Genomic DNA, 19,926 nt, shown 5'->3' with positions numbered 1-19,926 from the left:
TATAAATATAAGATATCCAACATGCGACGGCTGAGGATACATAAGGATTCTGCCCAGTGCTATAGCAGATGCTGCAGCAACCGAGCCAAACATTAGAAAAATAGTCAAGACCATTAATAGAGTTTATTTACTCAACTACTATATATATTCCCATTAGTTTTATCCTTGAGTTTGACGTGATAATTTACTTTGTTGCATTTTATTTATTGTGCTTTTATTTTAATTAGTATAATAGTTTCACCAATTGTTTTATTTTATTTTAGCACAAAAATCTGCACTGTTAAGATTGTTGTAGCAAGTCTGATAACATCAATCCCTATGGAGACGATCTTGAATACTCATCACTTTATTACTTGTTGTATACACTTGCACATTGACACCAATATTATTAGTATTTATACACCAACAATAGATGAGAACAATTTAATCACTAAAGGTCTATTGCGAAATTGTTTAGCTTTTGGATATTTCTGTTCAATCAAAACATAATAATTGATTATATTTATATTGTAAAAATTTTAAATAATTCACTTAAATAAAAGAAAAAAATATGTTACCTTCAAGTATTCTTCCCATCTTTTAAATGGCCAATCAAAAGTACGAGTTGTAGAATTGTAACCATGTCTTGTTGCCATTGTTAATTTCAGCCATGTGAGGTACTGCCTTTCATATAATCCCATCCATTTTTTAGTTGTTTCGGGGTAATAGATTTTCCCGTCAATATTTTCAGTTACTAAGAAATCGTGTTCCAAGCAGTAGGCTTCAAGGTTGCCCCATATTCTATTTCCATTGTTTGCTTCACGCATGCAAAGATCAATAAAATATTTCCTATAAGTAGGATCAATCCAATTCGCTCTTTCCCCTTGTAACAACATCTATGAGAAAATTCCACAAAAAACAATCAAATGGAACTGATACGTGCTGGTGTGCATGGGGATTGCATGCATGCCTTCAGACCATCAGACCACGTATGGAAATGCATGGGACGTATGAAAATGCATGGGATTGCATGCACGTCTTCAACTTTAAAGCGGGAGGAGAGTGAGTGGAAGATTTGGTCATCATCAAGACTCGGTCAAGTTTGTTAGACCTTAGTGGTTCTGTTGAATAATCTCGAGTGCTGATTTTGCGGCACCAGTTAGTTATTTTCTAGATTATCTGCTACTGTTATTCTATTTTCTAGCGTAAGTGTTTAGTTCAGAGACTATATATATGTGTAGCTCATGGAATAAAGGGATAATAAGTTTAAGCTTTTGACATCACTTCCTCTCGTCTTTCTTTCTCAACTCTAGCTTATTTGTTAACTACAAATTAAACATATCAGTGGTATCAGAGCAAGTTAGATCATGGATACTCGCGGCAAAACTAATGTTGAATTCCGCAACGAAGTTAGTGAAATTATAGCCCGCCATGAGTCAAGCTTTGATCAAGTTAATGCCACCTTGCAAACGGTCTTAACAGAGCTTCAAGGCCTTCGAGTATCACGTAGCTCAAACACTATCAATGCTGAAACCAATTCCTTTGCCCCTGCAGAATCCTCACAAAACTGAAACCAACCAAGCCCTTCTCTCCATGGTCCAACTACTGACAGGACCCATCACCATATAAATTTGTCGTTTCCAAAGTTTAACGGTGAAGACCCAAGTGGCTGGATCTACAGAGCAGAACAATACTTTGACTTCAAAGATATTGCCCCTGATCAACAAGTTCAACTAGCCTCTTTCCATTTAGAGGGAATTGCCTTACAATGGCAGAGATGGTTGATGAAGTTTCGTGGACCTTTAAGTTGGGAGGAGTTCACCAAGGCAGTCCTGCTCCGTTTCGGCCCGACCGACTACGAGGACCCGTCTGAAGCTTTGTCTCGCCTCAAACAGACTACAACAGTAGCAGCCTACCAAGAAGCCTTCGAAAAGCTCTCCCATCAGATCGATGGCTTACCTCAACATTTTCTCGTTGGCTGTTTTGTTGCAGGACTTCGAGATGACGTTCGCTTAGACGTTAAGATCAAACAACCTCGAACCTTGGTAGACGCCATAGGAGTCGCTCGGCTCGTTGAGGAACGGAACTTATTGCAAAGAAAGGCTCGCACGTCCTATCCTTTCCAAACAACCACAGTGATGCCTAGGACGATGCCAAATACAACAGCTAGCATGCTAGGACTTCCGCCCACCCAAAAAAATCAGAACTCTAGTAATACACCAATCTCCTTTCGACGAATCACCAACCAAGAGGCACGCGAACGCAGAGAGAAGGGATTATGCTACTACTGTGATGAAAAATTCGTGCCAGGACATCGTTGTGAGCGGCCACAACTATTTATGATAGAAGACTCTCCCCAATTTAACTGTACTAATGATGAAGACGCTCAACACGTACCAGAGCATTATGAAGTTATACCAGAAGTCTCTTTTCATGCCATTGCAGGTACGACACATCCTCAAACCATTCGTGTCCAAGGCAAACTGAAGAATAAGGATGTTACGGTTTTAATAGATGGGGGAAGTACTCATAATTTCACTGATCAAGCTATTGTCTCCAAGTTTGGGCTACCCGTGGTTTGTGACAAGAAGCTTCAGGTCATGGTTGCAAACCGAGAACAGATAGAGTGTGCAGGACAGTGCTAGGGACTCACTCTCACAGTTCAAGGTCATCCTATCACCGCAGATTATTTCATCCTACCAGTTGCAGCATGTCAATTAGTATTGGGTGTTCAATGGCTTGAAACTCTTAGGCCTATCGAGACGGACTACAAGAAATTGACAATGACCTTTAGAAAGAGAGAAGGCATCCATACCTTCCAAGGAATGGAACGAGCGGGCATGGAGGCTCTCACTGGTAAAGAATTTCTCAATTTACAAGGCACTGGTTTTTTCTTTCAAATTATGCCTGCTAACAACAATAAAAAATTGAATGAATATCCACCTGACCTCATATGCCTCCTAAATGAATTTTGTCATGTATTTCAACCACCTTCTGGCTTACCACCAAAACGGACACATGATCATCAAATTCCCTTAGAGCCAAATACAAAACCAGTGAGTGTAAGGCCATACCGATATCCCTACTACCAAAAAAATGAAATCGAAAAAATGGTTAAAGAGCTCCTACAAGCAGGATTGGTTCGACCTAGTAGCAATCCTTTTTTATCTCCAGTTCTATTAGTTAAGAAGGCAGATGGGTCTTGGCGATTTTGCGTGGATTACAGAGCACTTAACACTATTACAGTCAAAGATAAATATCCAATCCCAGTCATAGATGAACTCTTAGATGAACTCCACGGCGCCAAATTCTTCTCAAAGTTGGATTTACGAGCAGGTTACCACCAAATCCGTGTGAAGGAGGAGGATGTTTCAAAGATAGCCTTTCGTACACACGAGGGACATTACGAGTTTCTTGTGATGCCATTTGGACTTACCAATGCTCCTGCAACCTTTCAGAGTCTCATGAACGATCTTTTTCGTCCATATCTTCGGAGGTTCATACTTGTTTTTTTTTTACGACATATTGGTGTATTCTAGAACTTGGGAAGATCACCTCTCGCATCTTCGTCAAGTTTTAGATATTTTATCAACTAACAGCTTGTTTGCCAAAGAGTCAAAGTGTCAATTTGGAGTTTTGCAGGTTGAGTATTTGGGTCATATCATCTCTGAAAAGGGTGTGGCTGTTGATCCTGTTAAAATACAAACAGTCATTGATTGGCCTACGCCAACGACGATGAAGGGGGTTCGTGGATTTCTTGGGTTGGCTGGATATTACCGGAAGTTTATTCGCAATTTTGGGTGTATAGCAGCTCATTTGACCAGGCTCTTAACTAAAGAGGGCTTCCATTGGAATAAGGATGCAGTAGCGGCTTTTGATCAATTAAAAACAGCATTGACTTCTCCACCTGTTTTGCGTCTACCGGATTTTTCCCAACGTTTTGTGATCGAGTGTGATGCAAGTGGGATTGGAATTGGAGCCATCCTCTCTCAACAAAACAGACCAGTAGCTTATTTTAGTGAGGCCTTAAAAGGTTCTGCTTTGGCGTTGTCCACATATAAAAAAAAGATGCTTGCTATCGTTAAATCAATCCGTAAATGGCGACCGTATTTACTCGGGAAACCATTTACCATTCGAACTGACAAAAAAAGTATCAAATATCTGTTGGAACAGCGGATCACAACACCAGCACAAACTCGATGGCTACTTAAGATCCTTGGGTATGATTACGAAATTGAATATAAAAGGGGGGCTGAGAATCAGGGTGCAAATTCATTATCTTGACTGGTGGAGTTTTTAGCAATTTCGTTACCCCATGCAAATTGGTGGCCAGTTCTTCAACGGGAGGTACAGCAGGACACGTTTTATGAAGGCCTATCTCGGAGGAGCTCGTCTCAGTCTAACCAATTGTTATAGAGAGATGGAGTTTGGTTCAAACGTGATAGAGTTTACTTGAGTTCCACTTCCTCACTGATTCCTCAGAGAATCTCCGACTGTCATGCATCTCCTGTAGGTGGGCATTTTGGTTACCATAAAACTCTTGTTCGTATCAAGCGTAGTTTTTTATGGCCCAACATGAGGCGGACGGTGAAAGAATTCTTGCAACATTGTGACATCTGCCAAAGATATAAAGTAGACAATATGAGGCCCGCCGGACTATTACAACCGCTACCCATTCCGCAACAAATGTGGACTGACGTTTCCATGGATTTCATAGAAGGGTTACCTTCTTCTAATGGGTACACCGTCATCATGGTGGTCGTGGATCGATTAACGAAGTATGCCCATTTTGTGCCCTTAAAGCACCCTTTTACTGCTATAATTGTAGCCAAGGCATTTGTTAGCAATGTGGTTCGTCTACACGGTATTCCCACTTCGATTGTTAGTGACCGAGATAAGGTATTTATCAGTTCGTTTTGGCGTAATCTGTTTCAACTGCAAGGGACCAAGTTATGCATGAGTTCTAGTTATCACCCACAATCTGATGGCCAAACCGAGGTGGTCAATCGCACCTTGGAACAGTATCTACGCTGTTTTACAGGCGATCAGCCACGCAAGTGGCTGGAATGGATCCCCTGGGCTGAGTTCAGCTATAATACAGCCATTCATTCTTCCACCAAACTATCGCCCTTTGAAGCTGTCTATGGCATTCTGCCCCCAAGCTTATTAGCATATGTATCGGGTACTTCGCGGGTCCAAGCAGTGGATGAATACTTGCGAGACAGGGATTCTATTTTGCGTGAGTTACGGCAGAACCTTTTCCGGGCTCGGGACCGTATGAAATCTCAAGCGGACCAGCATCGACGAGAAGTAAACTTCCACGTGGGGGATTATGTGTATTTAAAGTTACAGCCGTATTGGCAGACATCAGTGGCCTTTCGTGGCTCCATGAAGCTTGCTGCACGTTATTTTGGTCCATATCAAATCATTGAAAAGGTGGGCTCGGTTGCTTATAAGTTGGCTCTTCCGCTTAGTTCTCAAATCCATAATGTTTTTCATGTTAGTCTACTACGTAAGCATTTGGGATCAATACCACTTGCTTCTCCCCGACTTCCTCCAGTGTTAGAAACTTCAACACTTCTTCCACAGCCTAAGGCTATCTTGGATCGGCGTGTGATACGTAAAGGTAATTATCGCCCAAAACCTCAGATATTGGTTAAATGGGCTGGTGCGCCAGTGGAGGATGCCACCTGGGAAACTGAGTGGCGTTTTGCCAAGACATACCCTGATTTCATCCTTGAGGACAAGGATATTGTGAGTGGGGGGGAATGATACGTGCTGGTGTGCATGGGGATTGCATGCATGCCTTCAGACCATCAGACCACGTATGGAAATGCATGGGACGTATGGAAATGCATGGGATTGCATGCACGTCTTCAACTTTAAAGCGGGAGGAGAGTGAGTGGAAGATTTGGTCATCATCAAGACTCGGTCAAGTTTGTTAGACCTTAGTGGTTCCGTTGAATAATCTCGAGTGCTGATTTTGCGGCACCAGTTAGTTATTTTCTAGATTATCTGCTACTGTTATTCTATTTTCTAGCGTAAGTGTTTAGTTCAGAGACTATATATATTTGTAGCTCATGGAATAAAGGGATAATAAGTTTAAGCTTTTGACATCACTTCCTCTCGTCTTTCTTTCTCAACTCTAGCTTATTTGTTAACTACAAATTAAACATATCAGGAACCAATTGTGGACTATTAATTTTAGCGATTCTTAATTTCCGCCATTGTTAATTTCATTCAAAGAGATTGGAAAATTCATAACCACCTAAGATAGGTCTATTAAAACTACTTTAACCAATTACAAAAAAAAAAACATGCAATGTCATAGCTGCATTCAGTCAATTGATCATACACAACATCATCGTCAGATTAACAAAATATTTCAATAAAAAAGAAAAATGAAATCAAATAGCTGAGCAAACATTCTCCCAAAATGATCATCGTTAGATTAACAAAATATTTCAATAAAAATAAGTTTTGAACAAGTCATATGAATAGAACAATATCCAAAAGGCATAACAAAGTTTGTCAGATCCAAAAAGGGTAGCAAAGCTGGTTGATTAGTATATAAGTGAATGTTGGAAAATGTAATTGAAAAGATAAAAAAAAAAAGGCCCAAGTCAAATGCTTGCCTGGCGAGAAATTAATGGGAGATTCAAGAACTAGATGAGAGAAGCAAAGTGAGGAGGAATTCTATGACGGTTGAAAAGAAATAAAGATGAGATTATATGGGTGAGTTTTGGGATACGCATGAAAAATAAATTATAAAGTATGTATATTTTTGACATTAGAAAGTTACTGACTTAATTCAGATTTCTCCATTCAATAAAAAGCTAAAAAAATTAGTTCATTTTATTAAGTTAAAATTATTTGAAAAGCCCTATTAAATTATAAAAGCAAACACCTCTAATTAATTTAATTAATTAAATTAAGTGACTTTAAGTCATTAAGTTAAAAAATAAATACCACCAAAATTTCAGTTAAGTATATAAACAATGTAACAAACAAATCAAGCAGATAAAGCTATTAACTAGAATTAATGGGTTATTTAAAAAAAATACCTCAATGTACTAGGTCCCCTGCACAATCTATTTAGTACAAGTATATTTCATACAAATAAAGGCTTGAGCCATACATATATAGAGAGAGAGAGAGTAATTATTTAGTGGGTGATAATGGTTATCTTATTATGAGCAATAATGTTATATGGTGTTGTCTAGTTTAAACACTAATTATGAGGAGTTATAGAATTCTGTCTCCTACTGTTCTGTCACTGCACTTACTTGACCATCTTTATATATATATTTGTGCGTAAAAATTAATACCTCAGCATGCATTATCCCAACCGATTAAGGTAACCCTGAAATCGTTGCCGAAAAAGATAATTACTGCAACACAAATAAACAATCATGAAAAGAACAATACTGCACGTGAGCGGCAGGATTCGAACCTGCGCGGGCAGAGCCCACATGATTTCTAGTCATGCCCGATAACCACTCCGGCACGCCCACTTGATGCGTTGTATCAGCGCCTGTTAAAATATATACCTTTTTAATTATTTATTTATATTCGGGGGAAATCATCATTGAGGAGTAACAGACATATCATATAGTTTGGGGAGGGGAAAAAGAAAAAAAAAAAAAAAAGAAACATTGAATTGTTCCAGTTGCTGCAATTTTCTCATTAACTTAAATTACATTAATCAATTATGAAGCTTCGACTACAGTACTTGAAGCGTATTGTATCACATACTATATAGACATGGTTATTGATTTTTATTGGCTTTTTAATCATTTGACGTGTTTATAGTATATTATAAGAGTATTGTAATCAAACCCCAAATTTGATTTTTAAGTAGCTAAACCAAGGGTATAATTATGATGGGTCAATTGGAGACGCTTTAATATTAATCCTATCCCATAAATATGGGTGGAGCTAAATATATATATTAAAACATTAATGAGAAATGAGTATATGTCATTGTGGGTAGAAAAAATTAGGTTGAGGTGATAGAATAGTCCGACTAAAACTCTTATACATGGTAGAGTAGTAAGTCGCAATGGGGCCGGCTCAATTATATTTTTGACTTTAGGCAAATGATTTTAATTAGTTCTTCCTAAAATATGAGGTAAAAAAATCAATTCTTTCAACATTCTAAAATGTAAAATTATTAAATAAAATTCTATCCTACTATTGCTAATTCATGAATTTTTAATTCAATTATTACATTTTCACTTACTGTTTCTTCACTCAAATTACATCTTTTTTGCTACTCATTTTTCAAATTAAACTAATTTTTCTATTCTTCTATTTTTTAAAATTTTTTGATACAGTTTTATTTCAAATATAGATAAAACAAGCACACAGAAAAATAATAATAATAATAGTAGATGAACAAAAGAATGTATTAAAAAAGAAATAAGAACAAATAAATAACATAACTAATTAAGAGAATAATAAAAAGATAAAATCTAGAACTTGAGATAAAATCATAAATTAACTTTATTTTTATATTTATTGTATGAGGATTTGAGCAATAACTAATAACTATGGAGAATAGAGAAAATTGTTAGATTTGTTTTGCTCTTAAGTAGAAAGCAGAGGAAACAGGAATTTCTCGCTCTCTCTCTCTCTTTCTCTCTCAAGAACCAACAACATATAGTGTCTTGGTTTTTGGAGAAAAAATTTAATGAATAAGTAATAAAATGTGGGGCTTTTATAGAGGTTTAAAATGAATATCAACTTTTTAATTATAACATATTAATTCTAACAATAAAATAGAGAATTTATAGGATTGAAACTATTAATTTATAGGTTTTGTATGAATTAAAGCTATTAAGTATTATATTAAATAGACTTTATAGAAATTTGATAGTTTATTTAAAAAAAGAGAATTATAAAATAATAATAATTTAAATAAATAACAATAACTTTAAAATTTTATTTTTTTTATTTATAAAATAATCGTCTCATATGACCTTTGTATATAATAGGGCACTAGACGACTACCTAAATTATCTAGAGGTGGAACCGTTGTTGGGCCCCAATGCTGAAGTATTCAGACAATTCTACACAAGTTTCTCTCGTGTACAAATGAAATAGTCCTCGTACATTGTGATATATGTCTAGATCTTAATAATTAAAAAAGAAAAATAAGCGGAATCTTGATACAATAAATGACCATATGTATCTTTATTTGTGATTTCATCACAAATCAGGGATCCTTCTGTTATTATCACCTTTTATCAATTTTATCTTACCCCTCTTTAGCTTCTCATGGTTATCAATTATGTATGACTGTTGGAAGGCTGTTAAGCCTCCCTTCGTTTGAGTCAATTCGCTGCTCAAGCAGGTAACATATTCATTACTTCTCTTTTCTACTTACATATTTTCATTCTGCAAATTCACAAGCTTTCTTCTTTCTAATTCCAATTCCATTTTTGTTTATATTGTATCATTTTGTTATATTGTAAGTTGTAACACAAACAAATTTTGCTTGTTTTCTTTATTAAAAAAAACAATTGATTGTTTTAGTTTTTCACTTGAATTCACACTTTTTCCCCCTTTGTGTGCTTACGGTTCAAAATTATTCCTTTATATATGTATGTCAGAGCTCGCAAGTCAGAGCTCGCAAGCACAAACTTTCTGGGTTTACTTCAAAATGTCTCATTTGTATGATTTTAATTGGTTTTCAAGTTTTAGGCATGAAAATATCATCTGGGTTTACTACTTTCCACTCGCATTGATTAAACTTTATGTAGTTTTGTGGTTTTGTTTACATGTTTTATGGTTTCTCCATTGTATTATTAGCTTGCTGATGGCATTTTTTTTATGCTATGCAGAGCAGCCTTCTATTGTCTGATTTTTTATTTGGAGTGAATTATCGATAACATGGCTTCCTTCTTGTTTAGAACCATACAAAGCCACTCTTTCTTGCTATGCCCGACTACATTACTTAGAAGAAACAATGGCGCTTTTTATTGTTCAATGAAAAGCACACATACCCAAACAGCCACGCAAGAAAAACAACAACCACCCCCAAAAATCAAAAGTTCCCCACAAGGTAACCAGGCCAAAACCAGAACACTTGATAGAATCAGTAAAGAATATGAAGCGATTATTGGTATAGAAACCCATGTCCAACTCTCCACACTCACCAAGGCCTTTTGTACTTGCCCTTACAATTATGGCGCGCAACCAAACACTAGTGTCTGCCCCATTTGCATGGGTTTGCCCGGCGCCTTGCCGGTAGTCAACTCGAAAGTGGTTGAGTTTGCAGTGAAATTAGGCCTTGCTTTGAATTGCAAGTTGTCTTTCAATTCAAAGTTTGATAGGAAGCAGTACTTTTATCCAGATCTTCCAAAGGGTTACCAAATATCTCAGTTTGATATCCCAATTGCCACCGGTGGTTACTTAGATGTGGATCTTCCCGTTGAGTATGGTGGTGGACATAGGAGGTTTGGCATTACTAGAGTTCACATGGAAGAAGATGCAGGGAAGCTTCTTCATGCTGACGATGGAGAATACTCACAGGAAATTACTTTTCCCATCATGTTACATTGGTTTTCAGCTCTGCTTACGTTGCTGTATCTGTATTTATTTATTTTTTGAATCTTTTTCTGAGCTGCTATTTGTTTCTTCCCTCATGTTATTGCTATTATAGTTGATTCTGAAACATTGTGTACTATTTGTATGATATATTAATTGAAAGTCATAAATGCACTTGTTCAGTGATAAAGCATTTTAATTCTGTCTAGATGCTTTTATCAATAGCTGTTAAATAAAAGTTGGCGGTTTCTGTCAGTTTGTTTTTCCCTCGTACCAAGGCATAACAATGTAGGGCTTAAATAGATAACCATTGTTACATCATGGCCTTGTTGACACTGTTAGTTATGCCCTGCAGGTTGATTTAAATAGAGCTGGGGTGCCATTGCTCGAGATTGTTTCAGAACCTGATATGAGAACTGGGCTTGAAGCTGCAGAATATGCTGCTGAATTACAAAGGTTGGTTCGGTATTTGGGAGTGAGCAATGGCAATATGCAAGAAGGTTCACTCCGCTGCGATGTAAATGTCTCAATTCGACCTGTTGGGCAATCAAAATTTGGAACAAAGGTTAATAAGTTCCCTTTTTACTTGCACTTCAGTTTATTATGGACAAACTAATTATGATCCAGTGCTTTCTGTCAGTTTTTTGAAAATAAGAAATTGAACATGTGAAATGCTTTGAGTAAATATTATGAGATGTATGAATGTATGATTGAGAAATCTTACATTGATATGGAATTTTTTTTTTTATATGATGATTTACATATACCTGTTCTTTCTATTTAAGATTTCATGAATGTTATGGAAAAATATTCTCACTGTGATAAATTATAGGTTGTATAAGATCTTCACAAATTCAGTTTTAGTTTTTTTTTTTTTAATTTTTTTTCCCAAACGTTTAGATACTACTTAGCCAACTTTTTAAGGAAAATAACATAAGTGATCTGAACTTCAAAGTGGAAGTAGTCATTATATTGAAGTTCTGTTTTTAATCTATGATCTGTTGTACTACTAATATGAAAAACACAGTATGTGTACATTTTGGCTACTGAAAAATTTGACTATGTTATGCACTTGCAGGTTGAGATAAAGAATTTGAACTCATTTTCGTCGATTAACAGGGCCATTGATTTTGAGATAGCACGGCAGGCACTTCTCTATAGCCAAGGCAAAGCTGATCAAATTGTTCAGGAAACTCGTCTTTGGGAAGAAGGCTCTCAGGTTATAATTATTGCATCTTATTTCACTATAATGATACCTTTAAATAATAAGGTTCATTTTCCCACTTCATGACTACTTAGATGCTCTGTAAACCTCTTACACTGTTTAGAAAACTGTTACGATGAGGAAAAAGGAAGGTCTTGCTGATTACCGTTACTTCCCAGAGCCTGATCTTCCAGAAGTTATTCTAAATAAGGAATATGTTGATAGCATTCAGAGCTCTTTGCCAGAACTTCCAGAAATGAAGCGACGGAGATATGAGGAAATGGGCTTAAGCATGCAGGATGTCCTTTTCCTTGCAAATGACATAAATGTAAGTTTGAACCGCGGTCTTGTTTGATTATCCTTTAGCTAAAATGGATTTTATTGCTGCCATTGGCATCAGGAAATTCAATGGTTCATGCATTTGGCAATACAACTACAAAGAGGAAAATGTACCATTTTTATTGCTCTCTTTAATTAGAATGATGATTTATACGTTGTAACCTATGTTTGTTCTTTATGTTCCTATGAAATGAATTTTTCCTCTATTCTTCATGAAATATTAACTGTACTAGATTTTCTCTTTATTCAGCAATTATACGTGGTGAGTTTTGAGGGCCCAGCGTGTGCCTGATTATCTCTTACTTGAAATGCGTGTGCTTAAATTATTTAAGTCTGTGGCTGTGCTTGGAGATGTTATCTGATAAATTTTACTTCTAGAAAGGCCTGAATGTGTAATCTGCAAATTTCTTCTCATTAACAGTATATTGGGTAATTTTATTGCTTCATATGCTTTTCATAATGGCTGACCAAAGATGGTTTTTCCGTTTTCTGAATGAATGTTTCAGGTTGCACGGTTTTTTGATGCAACCATTGGAAAAGGTGCTGATGTGAAGCTGGCTGCCAATTGGATAATGGGTGACATTGCTGCCCACATGAAAAATGAAAAATTGACTATAAATGAGATCAAACTTAGTGCTGCAGAGCTCGCTGAGCTGATAGCTTCTATAAAAGGAGCAACTATTAGTGGGAAGATTGGAAAAGAGGTAAAAGCTTGCTTCTGTTGCTGTTGCTATTTATACTTAAACTTCTTTTGTAACGTAGTATTTTATCTGATCACTTTGATTGAAGGTTGTCCTTTAGGCTTTAGGTATTATTGTCTGAAGTCCAATGTGTTTAATCCCTATCGATGCTTTATTTTCATTCTTTGTTCTCTGGTTCGATTGTGGTAGCTAAATGAGCTTTTGAAACTTAAATTTCATGCTCTTTATTTTCATTTTCAGCTGTCACATTTGTGTGAAAGTTTCACTGGCTACTTTTCTTCCACTCCCTTCCCTCACGTTTGTTCAATCATGGAAGAATAATCAGTGGATAAAGCACATTAAATTGGGAGCTTTTTAGTTTATGATTGTAATAGCCATTCGGCTATTGTTATAAATTGTTATAAATACTAATTGTTACTAAACTACTAATTGTTATAAATTGTTAAAATAGCCATTCGGCTACTGTCGCCAACACCAGGTTTTAGACTTTCCATCTCTATATCTGATGATACAAAATGAGTTATATGGGGTATTTGGACCTTATGATGGTTTATGTACTGGCCTAAGGTTAATTATTGTCTCTGGGAAGGGAAGTTCGGTAAGTGAAATTCTTCTTTTCCATTTGTTACTGTGTTAGTTTAAGTGCTAAAAGTGAGAAATACCTTTATAATTAATTACTACCAATTTTTTTCCCTGGATATATGGTTATTTATTTTCTGCCATGCTATTTGCAGATACTGTTTGAGTTGATGGCCAAAGGTGGAACTGTCAATGGCATTATTAAAGAGAAGGATCTGGTTCAGGCAAGTTATACACTTTTATGCTAGAGCTTGTTTAAGCATAATAATTAAAATTGGTTAAGCAGGTCGCTCCATATTTGAACTGGTTCATTTAAATAATGGAAAAACCTGAATGATTTAAAGAGGCCATTTCTTTTAATTTTATGCATCTAAAAGTTGGAGCATCTTCATTAACTTATGTGATATGCAAGTGATGGTTTCTACTGTAAATTCGAAAAAGAAAAAATTTAAAAGATGATCAACATGGCAGGCACATTATGACTTGTAGGGATATGGGTGCAAAGTTCTCACAAGTTTTGAACATTGCAGATAGTAGATCCATCTGAGATTGAAAAAATGGTAGATAAAGTGTTCTCAGAGAATCCAAAGCAGCTGGAGCAATACCGAGGGGGCAAAACTAAGCTACAAGGTTTTTTTGCTGGTCAGGTATGACAAGTGTTGCAATTTTGATATTGGCCATTTTATTAATCTAGAATATACACATTAGAGCTCTCAGTTCATCTTATCACGAGCTCACTCTTATTTTGGTAACTCATTCAAATTTCAAGATGGGCCATACATTACAATATTATGATTTATAAAGGATCTTGCATATTAAATTATTCTTGTGAAGATTACATGCATTCACAAAAAGCAGCTAGCAATTCTGAACTAAACTTCAATTGACCAAAAATTTGGGCATTTTTTAGTTCACCTTCTTTACACTGAAATTTGTCTGAAAATCTTTAAAAATAAATGTTATGCTAATGTGTATTTAATGGTTTATTGTCAAATTTTTCTAAAATATAGGAGAGCTCGTTGCATGTACATTGAGTGCATTTTCATTGACTAACTCTTTTGTATGCATGCCTTTCCTTGATTATGTTTTTACGAGCTTTTCTGCTTGAGTGAGACAATCCTAAACATTATGGCTGCAAGCAGGTAATGAAAATATCAAAAGGCAAGGCAAATCCAGGGCTGCTGAACAAGATCCTTTTAGAGAAATTAAATGCGAAAAGCTGAATGTTTTGGTCAGACGGAATCTTGTGATAATGTGCCATTTCATATCGCATCGCATCATCAAATCTGATTTTCCTGGGTCTACCCACTTATCGAGTGATATTTGCCTACTCGAGGGTAGCCGCTGCTGCCTCTGTATCATAAAGAGTTTTGCATTATATTCTGTCTACATGAGTGGAATCTGGATTTTGTGTCTCCTCCACTGACTGTTTACAAAGCTTGACAGCATCTTGTAGGTTTACTTGTACCATACACAATTGATTTGGCCAGATAGAGCTAGCAATTCTGTCATTCAACAGAAAGTTGTATTATATTCTTGTATGTTTCATTTCAATTATAATTAAGATTTAAATGATTAATAAATGGAATGTCCAATTTCTTATAAAAAATCTTGTATGGTTCCATATGATACGGTGATTTTGCTTGCTTTATGATTAGGCATTAGGAATAGGTTAGAAAAGTTTATCTGGGTATATACATATATTTTCTGCTCTATTTGGGTTGAAAATTCGATAGCTTTAATCATGATAAAACAGTATTAGATAATATATAATCAATTTTGTAGGAGAAAAGTAAAAAAAAAAAAAAAAAAGATCATTTGGCATGTAGCAAATTTAGATTGGCATTGACCAAGTCTCATGAAACCCACGTGTATTTCTCAAATTTAGCATATAACTCTCCATCCCAAATATAGCACAAACCCACAAATCTTTGTCTGTGAATCACAAAACGAAAGCTAACAATCTGTAAACAGTTTTAACTTCCCGGATAAACGCAAAACAAGATGAACATCTCATATTGCAAGCCAATTTTCCAACCCCAACTCAAAAACCTCTGTGCCTAGGTGGTGGCAGTTTCATCCGGTGGCAGCGGCCATTGGTGGTAGTAGCTGCCGCCGGCAGATATGGAAGCCGGAACCCCACAATCAAGGAAAGTAATGGTGATAGCAGATCCAACCCGGGAATCAGCTGGTGCACTGCAATATGCACTTTCCCATGTATTGCTCGAGGAGGATGAATTGGTTCTGCTTCATGTTGACACACCAAATTCCTGGAAAAATCCTTTTATTACCTTCCTCAGAAAACCGAGCAATTCTCAATATACCACCCCAGCTTCCTTGTCGTCCTCTTCTGAAGGAGCAGCTGCCCCAGGAGGAGAGGATTTTCTTGAAGAAATGAAGCAAGCATGTGAGGTTGCTAAACCAAAGCTGCGCGTGCACGTAGAAAAAGTGCATACGGAATCCGGTAACAAGGCTGCTATTATTCTTTCCCAGTCAACAGCGCATGGAGTTGATCTTCTTATTATAGGGCAGCGACGAAGTCTCTCCAATGCAATATTAGGGTGAGTTTGAGGAGCTATCTCCAAGTTCCTTGGGTTGCAAGTTATTTTAAACATGATTATTGCAAATGTTCAATTCACAAGACAATTGCGCATAAGTATCAGATTTCTCAATGCATAACCTGTTACTTATTTCCTGTTTGTAACAGATATAGACGGGCGGGAGGGTCGTTGAGAGGGTCAAAGGGGGTGGATACGGCAGAATATTTGATCCAGAATAGCAAGTGCAATTGCGTTGGAGTTCAGCGAAAAGGTCAAAATGCAGGATATCTTCTCAATACTAAAACCTACAGAAATTTCTGGCTCCTGGCATAAGATTAAGAACTCGAGAAGTTAATATCTTTGATATTAATTCTACTGTTAATTTGCTCTTTGTGCTTCATGATTTGTCAATTTTTTGGTCATGACAACATATGCAGAGCAATTTGTGATTGTCCTTTTCTCTTCAATTAGCTATAAAGTGTTTTCCCATTCATGTTTTTCTTCATTGTCAGTGCATAATATAATAGTAAGTATTTTTGACCGTCTAGGTTTCTTTAGAACCAACAAATGAAACTATGATAGCAACATATGCCATAGTGACTACAGCATTAAATATATTGCCACTAAAGAAATGAAGCATTCTTACAAAACCCAGAATAATACAAACTGTAAGACATAAAACAAAGGCCTTTGGCATATTCGATGTGCGTATTTTGAAAGTTTTTGTGAAATACCGCCCATAAAAAATAAGGGCACAAGAAGCTGCGGTTCCCTATTATAGGACATTTGCTTTTTCTACAGAATCTATCAAAATTTAGAGTTCATCATGCATGGGTCGCTGTAATGGAACCTCCATGTTTGGAGCTGCATTGTCACGATAAACCTGGGCCAAATTCACACCATCTTCAGCAGCTCCAGGTCTGATCTCTGGTTGTCTAGCCATACCAGCTTTTATTGCAGCAGTAACCTGCCTCTGCAACTTCAATAGCCCAATACGCTTTGAAACCACATAGAGAACAGCACAAGAGAACAAGATCAATCCTAATACAAGTATCACCCTGCCCAAAAATTAAACTAGCATGAGGTGTGGTAAAGCAATTCAATTATTCATAATTAAATAAGATGCTATTCGGTTAAACCGGTCAATAATATCCTGACGCTGCATTGTAGAGAGCAGGTTTCGGGTTCTCATCAACAATGACCGATGACCCTTGTATTCACTTTCAGCCTTCCGTAATACTCCCGTAGATTCATCTGCAAACCCAAAAAATGTGTAATTAGATTAAGCTCCTCCAGACCCATGTCATCAAACAACTGCAGGATAGTCCCATCTGAATTGGCAAGACAGCATCTTAGTTTATTTTTCATACAATCATGGTTGATTTCATTGACATGTAGTAATTCAGATATTGGCTTCCTAAAGGAAAGCATCTGCCAACTCCAAACTGTTCCTAGTGGCATTGCTCATAAATCCAATCCGCAAGCCCATTGTTGTCTACCTTAAGCACTGACAGGAAGCTCAAATTTTGTCCATAAGAAACTCAATTCTGGCAACAAACTATAAGACCTTTCTGTCATTATGTGAAGAAAAAAAATTTCCCAAAGAAAGAAGAAAATCCCATGTTTGCATTCGGTTATGGTATCAAAGCTAAGGCTAGAAATCCCAGATTCTCTAGTTCTTAAAGAACCCAGAATAAGTCCAAGGCAGCATACAATTGGAACTAGAATTCTTAGAGATTAAACATGAACGACATATGCATGAAATGACCACCAGAACTGATCCAACAAACAAGGCTATCAATTAGAATCACATGCATTCCTGCCAAATCAATGAATCCTTACGAAAATTACGTAAGATAACTAATCCTGACAACTCAACAAGGAAGTCAGTCTGGTCTCAGATACCAAGCTGGTTCATCGCAAATATGCATATACTTCAAAAAGCAAATTTGCATAATTAACAAACTGACAAACAAAGCTAACACCCTAACTTTTGACACAGGTCGGGAACAGAATATTTCCAACTCTTCTGGTTATGTCACATTCATAAATAGAATCTACTTGTCTAGCATAGTCCATTGACAACTTAAAGTTCAACTGTGCATTGTTGAAAGGATGATGAAGTGGTAATTTGTAACACATACTTCAATGTTCCTTTTTTCCCTTTGATTCTTTTTAATGTGTTCAAAGAACACTGTAAGTAAAATTCAACCTAGTGCTACGCAAAGTAAAAGAAATAATGATGACAAACAGATTACATATGACCTACCAAAAGTCATGAGAGTGCTTGCATTTCTTTCCACCTCCTATACATGCAAAGAAGCACAATAATGGAACAAAATAAGTAGACTGTTGAATTATAGTCAAATGAGATAAATAGACAGAAGAAGCAAGAAAGACACGCAAGCAAATACTGAGGGATAAAAGTGCACATATGAGCACAAGCACAAACACAAACAAGCAAACATACCTGAACCATCAGTTGACGAGTACGGCGGAGGCTCTCTGTGATGCTTTCTGCAGCAGATGTCATTCCAGCCTTTGTTCTAAAACAACAAGACAAAATTTAACAGATGTTGTACATGCTAAATAAGAGAAACGCACTTCAAGAAACTTGGGACTGATATGAATGGCTTCATCACTGACATCTATACTTTAGAAAGTGACACATACTGTAAATTACGCCTGCGGATTGTGGACTCTTCTCCACCACCCAAAAGAAGCTCTCTCTACAACATACAATCATGTAAAAACATCACATGATTGTCAATTTGTTTCTTGAAAACAATCACAAGCGTAATCAGCTTTACAACTGTTGTGTCAAAATAGAGGAAATAATAACATACCATGAATAATAATACCTCTTCTTACAACATATTCAATTTAAAAATTCCTTGGTTAACACAAATCATTACCTCTTCCTGGGCAGCTTTCCTCATATTAGCTTTTGCTTGCAAGTTAGCATTTCTCAGACTCAACCGCAAACTGATTACCAACACAAAAAATAATTGTTATCAAAAGATATATAATTCCAAACAAAAGACATGAATATATGATCCACAAAGGAAATCTAGATTTATATTTTCCTTCATTTTCTCACCAACCAAACAGAATCACAAAATTATGCAATAGAGGAACGGAATATGGAAATTTTAGAACTTTTAAGGAGTCATATGTTTTCCTTCATTTTCTCAGCAGCCAAACAGACATGACACATTTAAATTATAAATCAAACACAAGCACGTGTATAGAGAGAGATTGAAAATACAATTACTTGTTGCATTCTTTCTTCCAAGATGGAAGCAGTGACTGGGCAGACTGAACTTGATCGGAAGTGGGCAGCTGCGGGGCGAGAAGATCGAGCTTCAAATGCAACGAATTAAGCAAATTCAAGCCATCTTGAGCGAGTCCGTTCAATCTTTGTAACGAATTCGAACTCTTCTCTTTCTCTTCTCTTGATTTCCCGTAATTTTCAATCGCCTTTATGTGCTCCTGAGTTTTCGCATACGCTTCGTCCCACTCTTTCTTAGCTTTCTCCACCGCCTCCACCACTTCGTCCATATTTCTGTTGTTCGGTTGATGAGAAAGTGAAGGAAAATTCGCTGAGATGATGTTCCGGGAAAGAAAAGTTAGTTAATGTTCTTCTTCTAGAGGCATTTACTTCCAAAGTCCAGAAATTATAACAATAAACAGTACATTTTGACGAATATCCTCCCAACAAACAAACGAAGTTACTACTTTACCCTTTTCTCCCAACACATTAACTTATGTAGAAGAAAATTGGTGAAATTGTTCATAGTTCTCTAATATTAATTTATAATGGTATTATAAATTCAGGAGTTGATTAATAATATAGCTGAAATAAGTTGGGAAATATGCAAATAAAGTTAAGGGGAAAGGAAGGATCATTGTATTATTAGAAATGAGAAAGCTCTCAATTTTGGGATAAAATTCACTGCCTATCTATAATAGTTCTTGACCAGTCAAACATTGCCACCATTTTAAGTCATATGGCATAATTACGTAGCTCGTG

The 19,926-nt window shown here is 36.4% G+C and overlaps 3 protein-coding genes and 1 non-coding gene across 4 annotated transcripts; 2 read left to right on the top strand and 2 right to left on the bottom strand.

Annotated features, from left to right (window-relative positions):
• Positions 1-7,411: 7,411 nt before the first annotated feature.
• On the bottom strand, positions 7,412-7,493 carry TRNAS-AGA. The gene has a single exon. It is a non-coding gene; the product is annotated as a tRNA-Ser (tRNA).
• A 1,768-nt stretch (positions 7,494-9,261) lies between these two features.
• LOC18032469 (glutamyl-tRNA(Gln) amidotransferase subunit B, chloroplastic/mitochondrial) lies at positions 9,262-14,908 on the top strand. Its single transcript, XM_024183806.1, has 9 exons — positions 9,262-9,334; positions 9,825-10,515; positions 10,886-11,095; positions 11,609-11,749; positions 11,859-12,062; positions 12,580-12,777; positions 13,509-13,577; positions 13,884-14,000; positions 14,496-14,908. The coding sequence occupies exons 2-9, from the start codon at positions 9,874-9,876 to the stop codon at positions 14,574-14,576; spliced, it is 1,662 nt and encodes a 553-aa protein (XP_024039574.1). The 5' UTR covers positions 9,262-9,334; positions 9,825-9,873; the 3' UTR covers positions 14,577-14,908.
• Positions 14,909-15,214: 306 nt separating this feature from the next.
• Positions 15,215-16,386, top strand: LOC18032859. Its single transcript, XM_006420323.2, has 2 exons — positions 15,215-15,914; positions 16,061-16,386. Exons 1-2 carry the CDS (start codon positions 15,478-15,480, stop codon positions 16,224-16,226), a joined length of 603 nt encoding a protein of 200 aa, XP_006420386.1. The 5' UTR covers positions 15,215-15,477; the 3' UTR covers positions 16,227-16,386.
• Positions 16,387-16,463: 77 nt separating this feature from the next.
• LOC18033015 lies at positions 16,464-19,587 on the bottom strand. The gene is made up of 7 exons (XM_006420322.2): positions 19,168-19,587; positions 18,809-18,878; positions 18,567-18,622; positions 18,364-18,439; positions 18,163-18,199; positions 17,033-17,147; positions 16,464-16,951 (listed from the first exon to the last, which is right to left on the bottom strand). Exons 1-7 carry the CDS (start codon positions 19,452-19,454, stop codon positions 16,708-16,710), a joined length of 885 nt encoding a protein of 294 aa, XP_006420385.1. The 5' UTR covers positions 19,455-19,587; the 3' UTR covers positions 16,464-16,707.
• Positions 19,588-19,926: the final 339 nt, after the last annotated feature.

This window comes from Citrus clementina, unplaced genomic scaffold (genome assembly GCF_000493195.1).
Source record: "Citrus clementina cultivar Clemenules unplaced genomic scaffold, Citrus_clementina_v1.0 scaffold_9, whole genome shotgun sequence".
NCBI lineage: Eukaryota > Viridiplantae > Streptophyta > Magnoliopsida > Sapindales > Rutaceae > Citrus > Citrus x clementina.
This window is presented reverse-complemented; position numbering and strand designations above follow the sequence as displayed.

Excerpts from the sequence above, each read along its gene's own strand:
- LOC18033015 (XM_006420322.2), bottom strand. The coding sequence starts at position 19,454 with ATGGACGAAGTGGTGGAGGCGGTGGAGAAAGCTAAGAAAGAGTGGGAC. Across the intron at positions 18,879-19,167 it reads TGGAAGAAAGAATGCAACAA|TTTGCGGTTGAGTCTGAGAA; the intron begins GTAATTGTATTT and ends GTTGGTAATCAG. Across the intron at positions 18,200-18,363 it reads CTCGTCAACTGATGGTTCAG|GAGGTGGAAAGAAATGCAAG; the intron begins GTATGTTTGCTT and ends TTGCATGTATAG.
- LOC18032469 (XM_024183806.1), top strand. The coding sequence starts at position 9,874 with ATGGCTTCCTTCTTGTTTAGAACCATACAAAGCCACTCTTTCTTGCTA. Across the intron at positions 12,778-13,508 it reads GTGGGAAGATTGGAAAAGAG|ATACTGTTTGAGTTGATGGC; the intron begins GTAAAAGCTTGC and ends TGCTATTTGCAG. Across the intron at positions 13,578-13,883 it reads AAGAGAAGGATCTGGTTCAG|ATAGTAGATCCATCTGAGAT; the intron begins GCAAGTTATACA and ends TGAACATTGCAG.
- LOC18032859 (XM_006420323.2), top strand. The coding sequence starts at position 15,478 with ATGGAAGCCGGAACCCCACAATCAAGGAAAGTAATGGTGATAGCAGAT. Across the intron at positions 15,915-16,060 it reads CTCTCCAATGCAATATTAGG|ATATAGACGGGCGGGAGGGT; the intron begins GTGAGTTTGAGG and ends TGTTTGTAACAG.